The sequence below is a fragment of the Ambystoma mexicanum genome, chromosome 4q (assembly GCF_040938575.1).
Source record: "Ambystoma mexicanum isolate Mex_15411 chromosome 4q, UKY_AmexF1_1, whole genome shotgun sequence".
NCBI lineage: Eukaryota > Metazoa > Chordata > Amphibia > Caudata > Ambystomatidae > Ambystoma > Ambystoma mexicanum.
The window spans coordinates 1,132,669,991-1,132,682,472 of NC_090928.1; the positions used below are offsets into that span (position 1 = coordinate 1,132,669,991).

The 12,482-nt window shown below is 45.4% G+C and overlaps 1 protein-coding gene across 3 annotated transcripts in view; it reads right to left on the reverse strand.

Annotated features, from left to right (window-relative positions):
• The window catches only part of TOGARAM2 (TOG array regulator of axonemal microtubules 2), a 717,735-nt gene that overhangs the window by 176,741 nt on the left and 528,512 nt on the right, over positions 1 to 12,482 (reverse strand). For 2 of the 3 annotated variants that reach the window (XM_069608717.1, XM_069608716.1), the window contains exons 8-9: positions 9,712 to 9,905; positions 2,351 to 2,507 (exon numbers count right to left, since the gene is read on the reverse strand). In XM_069608717.1, coding sequence (XP_069464818.1) covers positions 2,351 to 2,507; positions 9,712 to 9,905 — 351 coding nt within the window. The remainder of the gene's footprint in view (positions 1 to 2,350; positions 2,508 to 9,711; positions 9,906 to 12,482) is intronic. The other variant, XM_069608718.1, reaches the window with a different exon arrangement.

Below are 12,482 nucleotides of genomic sequence, written 5' to 3' on the forward strand. Positions count from 1 at the left end.
CAAGACAAGAGTTCTATCACACAAGACAATATCGTCAGCATATGAGAGCCAAAGGGTGTGTGTATTAGCAAGTTTGGTAGCAAAATTATTACAATTTCTCAATGCCAACTCCATATACAGATTAAACAGTATTGACAACCCATTTTGTAAGCTTCGTCCACAGCCTCTGGCGGAGGACCCTATCAAAGGTGTTTATCAGTGAATATTCATTTCGACTGAGTGTTTGTACTTTAATGTTAGCGCCTAAGCTGTATTTGTATTTTATTAAGTCTTATGTAGCGATTTTGTCCAAAGCGCTGCACAAAGTTAAAAACCACGGTACAAAAATAATTAAGTATAAAGTAATTCAAATATCAATTCTGAAAGCAAACAATCATGCACAGTGAAGAAGGTGATTTTTCAAGGAGACCCGAAAGAGAGAATAGACGGTGATGGATCGAAGAGATAAAGGAAGAATGTTCCAATGAAGAGGAGCAAGAAGCTGGAAGGAACGAAAGCGAGACTGAGCACAGGGTGGACGGGAAACAGTCAACTTAAAAAGACAGGAAGAGCGAAGAGAGCGAGAAGGAGTATAAAAAGACAGAAGAGCAGCAAGATATTCTGGAGCTAGCCCATAAAGAGATTTAAAGACTAGGCAGAGAAAATGAAATTTAAGTTGGGAATGAAAAGGTAACCATCCGAGAGAGACAAGCGATGCTGAAATGGAATCATGATAAGAGAGAAGACAGAGTAAAGGAACAGAGAAATGGTATATAGATTTCAGAGGAGCAAGACAAGAAGAAGGGAGACCAAAGAGCGTGACAGAACAATAGAAGAGTCGAGAGAAAATAAGAGAAGAAATAAGCAGTTCAGTCGCATGGAAAGTAAGAAAAGAGAGAACTTTGTGAATATTATGCAGATGAAAGCGACAAGAGCGTGATGTGAGAGAAATAGGATGGGAAAAAGAAAGATTACAGTCCAGATAAAGACCAGGATTTCGAGCAGTGGGAGAAATAGAAAGAGTGGAGGGTGGAAAAGAAATAGACGGCGGTCGATAAAATGAGTTAGCAGGGAAGAATAGAACCTCAGTTTTCCCAGCATTCAGGGTAGGAAAGTGCAATGCCACCCAAGATTTAAGAGCAGAGAGACAATAAGTGAGAGTGTGGTGAATTTCTGGCGTAAAAGATGAAAAGGATAGAAATAGTTGTGTGTCGTCGGCATAGAAGTGATGAGAGATTCCAAAGGACGAAATAACAGGAGCAAGTAATGAAGTATAGAGTGAAAATAGGAATGGACCCAAGACTGAACCTTGGGGAACACTGTGCTCAAGGGGTAAAGGTGAGCAAGTCGTTCCACCCCAAAAAACAGAAAATGTTCTGTTAGATAGATAAGATGAGAACCAAGAAACAACAGAACCCTTAAAACCAAAGGAAGAGAGAGAATCCAAAAGCAAAGCGTGATCAATGGTGTCGAAAGCAGCTGATAAATCAAGAAGAATAAGAAATGAAGAGTGTTTAGAGTGGTGAGCTGACAGAAGAGAGTTGCACACACACACTAAAGCAGTCTCGGTGAAGTGACAGGGACGAAACCCAGACTGAAAATGAGGAAGAAGAGATAAGTCATTAACAAAAGAAGAGATCTGAGGATAGACATGGCGCTCAAGAAGCTTAGATAAATACGGTAGAAGAGAAATAGGGCGGAAGTTAGAGACAACAAGAGGATTAGCAGAAGGTTTTTTTAGAATGGGAATAATGATAGCATGTTTGAACGCTGTGGGAAAGATAGATGTAGAGAGGCAAATATTAAAGAATGACACAAGGAAAGGTACAAAGGAGGGCTAGATTATGGGAATAAGAGCAGATGGCATGGGATCCATAGGAGCTGCTGTAGGATGGACGTTGGTCAACAGGAATGTTACATCAGAGTTGGACAGGGGAGCAAAGTCTGAAAAGAAAGTTAGAGGTTAAGGTGGGGGAGAAAATACAGTGTTAGAGGAGGATGAATTAACAATGTTGTGACTAGAGAATAAACCTTAGAGGAAAAAAAGGAAGCAAAGTCAGGAGCAGAGAGAGTAGAATTAATAGAAGGATCAGGAGGAGGACGAGAGAGAAGACAGGTTAAGGTTTGAAACAGACGCAGGATGAGCAGATTGAGAATGAAGAAGATCAAAAAAATAAGTACGTTTGGCAGAGTTTCGGCATAAAGAGCGTGATAGGACAGAGAACGAGATTTAAGCCAGCGTCTTTCCAAGCGACGTAAAAGTCGCTGCATAGAACAGAGATGGGGAGAGACCCGAGGTTGGGCAGGTTTACGGGTGGGCTGAAAGCTGCCTGTAGAAAGTATTTCTCCCGTTTACATATGTAAGGCTCACCGTTCTGCGTGATGCTTCCATGGTCCATGCTTTGCAGACGCTCCCTCAGTTGCAGATGGGTCCACTTCCTCTCGCTCTCCTTGCACAGGTGCTCCATCTCCTCCATCTGCTTCTGGCGCATCTTGTCCTGCGCAGACTTGGATATGGTGAAGGAGATCTGCACATGGAATAGAGAAGGCGGGCTCCTGTGATAGCAGTACATGAAGTAACATGAAGTAACATGCAGCTGCGTGCATTCTGCATCTGATCCTACTACCCCGCAATACCAACAGTATCCAGCTGCTCCAACACGCCTTTTCGCTTAAGCCACTCCTGGCCTATCCCTATCCCATATAAGCTCTTAGCATGTACAATGTCCCCCAACTTCTGATTACCCCCATTTCCCAGTCTGCAAGCGTACTCCACCCACTACTTGCCACCTCATGTACCATCAAACCACCATCAACCCCAGCCACCCCCAATCAAACCTGCTATCTACATTTGTTTAAGACAATATTTTTTGTAGTTTGAAATGTTCTCAATGGTATTTTTGTTGTCAAAATGTTCTGAGGATATTTTCAAGGGTCGCAAACCTGGAGCAGTCAGACTTGTTTTCAAGTAGAATACCATATCTATAGACCTTCAAAGGTAAAATGTGTCTGATCGACAACGAACCGTGACAATGATACTGTGCCTTCTATCAGTCAACACTACCAAACAACAACAGCTTTCTGTTTGGCAAGCATGCTGATACTTTTAAGTAACTTGTTTTTAAAGCTTGATTTTGTCTTCTCTACCACTTGACCTCACAGTCTCTGCAAATCCAATGTATTGCTCCGATGGATCATTGTCATCCTTCTACTCCTATTCGCAGCTCTCCTCCAACTACCTTCCTCCATCGCGATCTTTGCTCTTTCTGCTTGTCTCCTTCCTGTCTTCCCTTTCTGATACTCGTCCCTCCCTCTCAGCTCTTCCCACAATTCCCATCGATACTGCCTCTACCACTCTTCATAACTCTTTTTCCTCTGCTACCGACCTGCTACATGCTTCAATGCCCCTTTCTTCCTTCCGCGAGACTCCTCAGCCGTGGTTGACTCTCAGCCTCCGCTCGCTCCACTCTGCCTTACATAAGGCGGAAGGTACTTTATAAAACGTGCACTCCCTTTGATCTTACTCTCCTCTCTGTACTTCACTCTTCTTCCGATGCCTCTCTTTTTGCAGCCAAAAAGCACCACTTTTCTTCTCTTACCCATCAAGCCCGTTGCCTTACCAGATCATCAAGAAGATGCTGCGCCCTCCGGCCTCTGGCCCTTCCGTTTCTTCTTCCCTGTCGTCGCCTGACTTTGCTGACTTCATTGTCTCTAACGTCACCACTTTGCACTCATCTCAAGCCCTCTTTTCCTTGCAATCTGCCTCTCCCTCTACACCTGGCATCTATCTTCCACCTCTCCTCCCCTCTTGTTTACCTGCCTTACTGATTCAGATACTGCCTCTTTTCTTATCCGCTTCTCCGCTCGACCCTTTGCCCTCTCCCTTATCCCCACTGTCTACCCCTCAATCTTCCCTTCTCTCTTCAATCTCTGTCTTCTGCCACCTTCCCTTCCTCCTTCAAACATGCTTTAATCATTCCCTTCTTGAAAAAGCCCTCTATTAACCCTTCATCACTATCTAACTATCATCCAATTTCCCTTCCCCCAATTCTTTCGAAACTTCTTGTTTACTCTCAGATCTCTTCAAATCTCAACCATCACTCTCTTCTTCCCCTGACCCAGTCTGGTTTCCGCCCTTCTCACGCCACCGAAAGTGCTCTTCTTCATGTCAGCAACTCTTTCCTCTCGGCTCGTCACAATGAATCTTCTTCAAGGCTCATCCTCCGCAACCTATCTGCAGATTCTGACATGGTGCAGCATCGTACTCTGCCCTCTTCACTTTTTACACTTGGGCTTTCCACTTCTTTCATTAACTGGTTCTGCTCTTATCACTCCAACCGCTCTTTTTCCATATCCTGGGCTGGGAATAGATCACTTCCCAAACCTCTTCAATATAGTGTCTGCAAAGGCGGCTCAGTTGGTCCTCTATTTTTTTTCTATCTATACTATACCCCTCTTCTCTCTTATTGAATCATTCAACCTTTTTCTCATTTCTATGTGAACTTTTTTATCTTTTTCGACATTTCTTGACTCCCTTCATGCTCTGTCTCATCCTGCCTCTCTGCCGTCCAGGGCTGGAGGCACTCCCACTCCCCTCGGGTCTCCTTTTTCCCCTTCTCCACTTCTGCTTGCAACCTTAGTTTTATCTTTAACCCATCTTTAAACATTGGCTCTCACATATCTTTAACTGCCCACACTGGCCGCTTTCTTCTTTTCAATGTCTGCAAAATTCATCCTTATCTATCTTTCATGAAGTTAAACTGCTTATCACTTCCTCCACCCTTTTTCTCATTGACTACTGCTCTGTCCTGCTTTTTGGACTTCCCTTTTGCCTTACTCTTCTACTCTCGGTTTTCAATTCGTCAATTCGCCTTCTTTTTCCACTTCCTGCTCCCTCTTCTATTGCACCTTCTCTTCTCTCCATCCCCTTTAACTCCGACTCGCGTCTTCTCTGTCATCTCGTTTCTCGTGTCTCCCTCTGCTCTCCTTCACATTCTCTTCACTCTCCTTGAATATCGAAAAGTCATTTCAGAAGGGCGTTTCTAAAGCCTGTGACCATTTTCACAGAAAAAGGCGTGAACAATGTGGGAGGAGCTGCTTAAACATTAGGCATTTTTGGGGTCGTCTAGAGGGATTCACCGTAAATGCTGTGCCTCCTCCCTCAGAGCAGGAAACAGAATGGGAGGGAATGGCTGATGGAGAGACTACTGAGCTCAACAGCACACTTAGGAACTCACAGAGAACAGAGACATCACGTCAACTGAAGCACATCTGTGGACCCTCCCTGACCCATACTGGATCCCCTTTGGCTCCCCAGCCTGCCCCCACTGCCTGTGGACACCTATATCCCCTCTGCCCTCATCCTTATAACTGTGCCCTGCATGGAGTCCCTTCCAATTCTGTCCACGTTACTGTCTCCTAATTCCTGCAGCCCTGTGCCGTGCGGCACTCTGTTGCTTCCCAGCTAGGTGTGTGCCACATAAAACCTAGTGCATAATTAGAGGCACACTTGCATAATCAGTCTGTGTGAGGCTGTTCTGCTGCTATGATTTATGATGGCTGACTTAAGGGATCACAGACAGCTGCCTTTACCTGTACGGCTCCTTTCCTACCACTCTAGAATCCTTGAGCGGGTTGTCTTCAACTGCGTAGTCAACTATTATTTACTTGCTGACCCCTGCAATCCGCATTCCAGTACAAACACTCCACCGAGACTGCATTCATCAGAATCAGCAATTTTATAACTACTCCTCCATTCTAACCCTTCTAGACCGTTCCACCACCTTTTATAGTGTGAGTCATCCCTCGCTCCTTGGCTTCAAGAGTACGCCTACTCGACTGGGTGCCCTCCTATCTCTCAGGCTCCTACTTCTCCATCTCAAGGGACACCAGCCCCTCCTCCCAGAAATCCCTTCCTGTGGGTGTTCCTCATGGATCAGTCATAGGCCCACTATTCTTCACCCTATAAACCTTCTCCTTTGGCAACATCCTTCTCTCCTTTGGCTTTAACAACATTCGCTGATGTTACTTGGATACTCTTTTCTTACCCCTACTCCAGTCCAGCAATATCCGAACACATAGCCAAAGGCCTAGCCACCATGCGCCACTGGATGGCTGTGCGCTGCCTCATGCTAAACTCTTCAACGATGGAAACCATCTTTCTCCCTGCCTCCAATGGCAACTCCACGCTCCCCTCTCTTTTCACCATGACCTCCAGACCCCGTCACCCATAGCCCGCAAATTTGGAGCTCTCTTTGGCAGCAACCTGAAACTATACTGCTTCATCAGGGCCACTGCCACCACAGTCAGACTCAGCCTCCGAAACATTAGAAATATCTGCCTCATGCGCCACTCAACTACACCCTAATTTTCCACCCTTATGCTCCCCAAACTGGACTACTGTGAGAGGCTACTTCTTGGTCTACCCCTCTACTGTCTTGCTCCCCCAACAAAGTCCTCAACTACACTGTATTCAGCTTTATCAAGCTATCCAGATCCTTCTCCAGCTATACCACCTACACCACACTGGAAGTTTCTCTGCGTACAATTGACCTCTCTTTAAATTCCTGCAACTAGCCTATAACTAGCCATGGTCTTCCTCTCCTCTACCTCCCTAAGTTCATCACCCTGTACTCGCCCTCTCAAACTCTCTCCTCCTGGTCTCTTCAAAACCAACCAGTCCCGCTCCCCTGTGCCTCCTTCCACTATCACCCGTTTTCCCCACTTCCCCCACTCCACTTAAATGCTCTTTACCTGGCCATCAAAGCTATCGCTTCAGTGATACACTTTCAATATGATGCTCAAACTCCACCGGCTAGCAATGGAATTTGCCCCAGTAGCCCTTTCACCACCTGGTCTACATCATTTAATCTGACAATGGTCTTCTGTAAATCAGCTTGCCATGGGACTGCCTCTGCTTTCTGATATTGCCTACTTTGTAAGTGATTTCTGTGTCAAATGACACTGGGGGTCATTACGAGGTTGGCGGTAGCCGCTGGAGTCATGCATTTTCCGGTGCCCGTGAATGGACAATTACCGGGACATTACAGTCCTGGCGGACCGGGTAATTTCCCATTCCTGGTCACCGGCACCCGCTCGCAGAACTCGTAGTTTGCCGGTCCGGAAACAAGGTACCGGCATGTTTTCTTAAATACATATAAAAATACATCGAAGTAGAACATTATGTCACTAACTTGGTCATCTTTTCAATCTGATAATTCGGCATCTATGTCCCTCTCATCTCAGTTTCATCAAACAAGACAGCAGACAGATTAGCACCTACATTGAAAACCAATTAACCCCTGAGTTACTCTTACACAGAAAACAGAGTCAGGAACAGGCGCCTATATTGCAGAAATATTTCTGCGTAGCTTGTAGGAGGCAGCCTGTGCATTGCAACACTGCAGTGCTGTAGGTGCGGCTTGATGAACGAGGACATGAGAACGCTGTGAGGTTCATTCCACGGATCTTTCTCTTCCGGGTTCCTTCGTGACAAGCAGGACAGTGCTGTGTTGTTGTGCGCTGCGCGCGGCTCGTTACTCCTGTTTTCCTGGAAAAACCTGGTAATCTGACAAGGTCTGGATTGGAAACTCTGGCAAAAACGTGAGGAGAATAGCGGAAGAGCTACGGAGCTGGGAGAGAGCGCGGAGACCACGACGGACCTTGCCCAGGCAGTGGTATAGGTGGTGGTGAGTTGTTGACGCTGAAACTCCCTCCTCTTTGCCTTTTTTCTAGCCAAGTGCAATATCTAGCCTTGCTATCTATGTCAGTGGTTTGGTTGGCAGAGCGGCACAGTGATTGCGGGGGGGGGTGTAAAATGAGATTGCACTGCCATTACCACTTCCTAACTGCCTTAACTGATTCACTTGATATTACCACTTTATTATAAATTACTGCATTTTTATACAATATTTTAGATCGAAATATTGTCAATTTTGCTTCTTTTAACCTCGATGAAATTGATGAATTCGTCTATTGTTGTGTTCTCTCTTTTAACTTTGATGAAACTGACGAAATCTTCTTATCTTTGTGCTCTTGTACTTTTAACCACTTATGTATTATGAATGAAGATTTTTCTTGAACTGTATGGGCTTATTACGTATTGTATATAGTGTAAAAGGCTTGTTTCACTAGCCATAATGCACTTTAAAAAAAAGAAAAAAAGAGCACAACCAAAGCAGTGAATATAATTTGCTGTAAAAAGAAATCTGCTAATTAACTTTGGCTGGAAAACAAATCTACACATTTTCACCATGTGCATAGGTGAAAAAAGGGAACATTTGTAAATTTCGTGAATTGAGAAACCAGCAAATCTGTACATTTTTACAGAGAGAATTTAAATTGCACACACCCATACCTACAACCTTATCGGAAATCTCAGATCTGCACACACGGGAAATATATGCAAACAAAAAAACAAGAAAGATCTATATGGTGGGATAATGTATATTTTGGCCTGGACGTCAACTGGACTTGAGAACACAGGAAGATCTACCTGAAATTGAGGAAGGCTCTGAAGACTTTGATATGCATGCCCATTTTCCTTAATCTGGTCCTGGTGCAGGGGTCTGTAACCTTTGCCTCCCCAGATGTTTTTGAGTACAGCTGCCAACAGCCTCAGCTAGCATAGTCAATGGTTTGGTATCACTGGAGCTGTAGAGCAAAACCGCAGGTTGCGGATCCCGGTTCTAATGTATATAAAACCTAACAAAATGCACTCAGGCATATGCAGTGCTGCGGTCATGATGTGCTCCCCTTTCCTTGTGTCTTCCTTCTGTTTCCTTTTTCTCTTGCGCTTTGATTTGGCTGGACATGCATTACAGCCCAATAAGACATAAACAATAAATGCTGCTTTCAATAGGTTGATGCCGATTGTGTTGGCTAGCACAGGATCCCTGGCTTCAGCCAGCCTCAGACCTATCTTGAATGTAAACCTAGAGTGCTTTTTCATACACAAAGATGAATACTGCATCATTGCTAGGTCAGAAGTTACTGCATTGGGATCCCAGCCTTTGGATCAAGGCAAGCCTTTACCTGGGGCTTTTCCTCGATATGTGCTACATTGCCTTCAGCAAGGTCCAAGCCTAGCAGCCCATCAACTGCTACGGCTGCCTTGCCATGCTCACATCATACTAGCTTGGTGGTCTGTTCTCTGCGTAAAGTGTTAAAGGGGTGCTTACATTTCTGACACATCATGCAGTCTACAGACATGGTATTAGTAGATTTGTTTGAATATATTTGGCCGAATGGTACATTTGACCGAATTTGACCTGGACCATTCGACCGAATATAATCAAACAAAATGGCTAATACATACCAAACATGTGGAGCGGGGGTTGCAGAGGTGTCCCCCGCTTCCCATGTTCAGTGTGTATTGGCCTTAGGGTTGCGGGGGTGTCCCCCGCTCCCTTGATATTGGAGGCGGGGGAAGAAGAAAAAAGAAAAAGGGACCCTGCAGCGTCGGATCCGACCCGCGTTAGAGGGACGAATCTGATGTTGCAGGGTTGAAACGGATCAGGAGGCGAGCAAGCAGGTAAGTAGGGAAGGGGTTTGGGGTGGGCAGTGCGGGTGGTGGTGTTTGATCATATAAAAAATACAAACCTACAGACATGGGTGGTCATCTGTATCCCTGACAACAATCTCAACCCTATCGCCCGGGTGGTGCACTGCGCTGCTTGGATGCCATTTGCTGTTAAATCCCAGAGTGAAAGAGGAGTACCCTGAAGCACTTACCCGTCCGTTGTTTTCTTTCCCCTCTTCCTCTCTTAGGAACATCTGGTGGAGGGTGTGCTCTGCTTCTTTGGCTGGGTTGAGGAAGATGGTCTTAAGTGGGGTGGGTTCTGGTGGAGCTTCAGCTGGCTTCACCACAGCGCCAGATGGCTCTAGCCTTTGGGCGGGCAGCACGGAGTCCATGGTCCGGTTTTCTGCTGGGGGTAAAGATCATACAGGTTAGTTTGTAAGTGCCTTGCCATTGCCTTCATAGGAGCAAAATCACAAGCAGCTCTCGTCCCCATGTAGTGCATTCCTTTACTTAACGTGGCTCCTGGGTGATTGCCTGCTTGTTACTCCTGCTGCCAGGTGTCTCTACATGGCTTCGTGTAATCTGGATGGGACACAGGAATACTGTGCCCTTTTTCACCCTCCCAAAAGGTCAATATAAACATCAAATGAAAGACAGTGACCCAAGCCTATTTGTATTTGTTTGAAGGACAGAGATGTCAAGGTATTACAATAACATGTTTACAGATGGCAGAGGCATTCCCCGGAAGGGTGCCAGTACAATAGCACAAAGATGAGAACTAGTGGTGAGCCAATTTATGAGGGTGTAAAAAAGTGGGACATATTTATGTATTTATTTATTTAAGATTTATAAAGCGCAGACTATGGCCTGAAAGCATCAAGGCGCTATACCAGGAACAAGACAAAAAATACCACAACTGGCGTGTCCAGTTTTATTGTGTTTCCTACTGTGGCACTTGTCGCAGTTAATGAGCTTGTTGGTTCCTTCCCATAAATTGGTGGCTTTGACTTAGTAAACGTTTGGCTTCCACCATATACTGATAGAAATAACGCTCATTATATCCCGAGGTTTGCTTCAGTTCTTTGCCAACCTCCCTCAACAGGAACTCACAAAGAGGAAAGGGTCTTTTACAGCTCTTACGTATGTACTGTAATGAATCAGGAGGAAGACTCGGACACAAGAGCTGTTCAGGTGTTTGCTATAGACTTTTATTAAAGTAAAAGAAAGGTTGGCGATAGGCCTATCTCGCCTTAGCTCCATGAGGGGTTTCCCTGCCTCAACGAAACTGAAGGATGTCAGTGTCAAAATGTCCAAAAAATTAAAGGTTCTCCGTCCTGTGTCCAGAAATCCTATTGCGGGCCTTACAAGCTGGACCTAAGAAAATGTGCAAAGGGGTTTTTCAACTGGCCGTTTGTAGTGTTCTTCAATGTTTCAACATAAAATTCCAAAAGGTGCAGAAATGAACAAATGATTAATGTTCCCAAGGGTTTCACAACTCTCAAAACGATGAGGGATGGTCTTCCGTTCCATCGCATTTTCAGCTTTTCTTCAGCTCTCAACCCCAGTTCTTTTCCTTGGTAAAAGGCAACTTTCCAATTTAGGGGGTATGGCTCCCTTCCCAGGGATTCACACCCTCAAGGGTTCTTCCTTATCTCTTGACTCTCTTATTTTCTCAATGTTCCATCACTTTTCCACCCCAAGGAGGTATGGTCCCCCTCCCCTGGGTTTTCTTACTTTTAAGAGGCTTTCTTGCATATCTTTAATTATGATGCTATGTGATTCCCTGCCTTGCAATCCACTTGTCTGCTATACCTCCCTGCAAAGACTTTGCAACATTCAACTTCCTTTCTGGTTGCAGGTCTCCAGACTTGTCACAAGTTGCCTAGTGTACTTTCCTGCCAGGGCATATTTTCAATATTATTTTTCTCTTTAGGGTTTGGATCTCCAGATTTTCAGCAGATTGCCCAGTGATGTAGTCGCAACAGATTGCCGGGCCTATTCTCCTGCCAGGACTTGAAATTAGTGTGTATAAACTGTTTACAAAGTGGTGTGGAACTTTGTTTATAAGTCCTTTATTCTTGACCATCCACCCACTTATCCAAATCTTACATCCTAGAAAAGGACAGAATAGCTTTTTTTTTATCACCCATTGCAATAATGGGTGATAAAAAAAAGCTACAGATGCCAACAAATAGGCATATACCTATCCCATATTGAGAAGTATCTATATTCTGTCCTTTTCTTAGATGTAAAGGTTTGGATAAGTGGAAAAGATATCCTGGCAACGTTGACGTGTCACGCGCATGCACAGCTTCAAGAGTGTCACTAGTCACTGACACCCCGTATTCCTGGCATTCTGAAATGTCATAATCTGGCAAAGTGGCCCAAGCCGAACGGAGCTCTGAATAATCCAGATATCTGAACTCAGCGCAGATGACACCACCTCCCGCTGCCTGCATCATGAGCTTTCCACTGTCAATGGGCCCAACCGGACACACCGGGCTCTCTGGACACTATCATCCAGCGCTGCATCACCATTCCAGTGCCCCTGGTAAGTGCTGCACAATCCCAGAACACGGGCAGCGATAATCTGCAGCAGGAACGATTTTTCTGCCACTCGCAGACTTGGAGGACAGCTTGCCTGGGACACTTTGCTTGCTGCCGGACGGCCGACACCACAGCCACTGAGCTGCTCACTGTAGCCTCAGCCGATCCCTGACCACCTTGACTTCCCGTTGTCAGTTGCAGTCCTCTGCCCATTTGCCTGGCTACTGCTTTGCTCCTCTGGAGAGAGGGTTTTCTCTTTTGGGGGTAGCGGTCCGGTGGATGTCTCTTCCTCTGGGTGTTACTGTCCTGCTCTTACACCTCTTCTCTGTCCCTTCCTTCAGCTGTCCCCCACACAGCTCTGGTCCCAGGGGTTTTTCTACAGCTCGTTACCAATGTTACAAAGTGACCTCCTGGTTCAATTGGTAGTTTAGTCTCA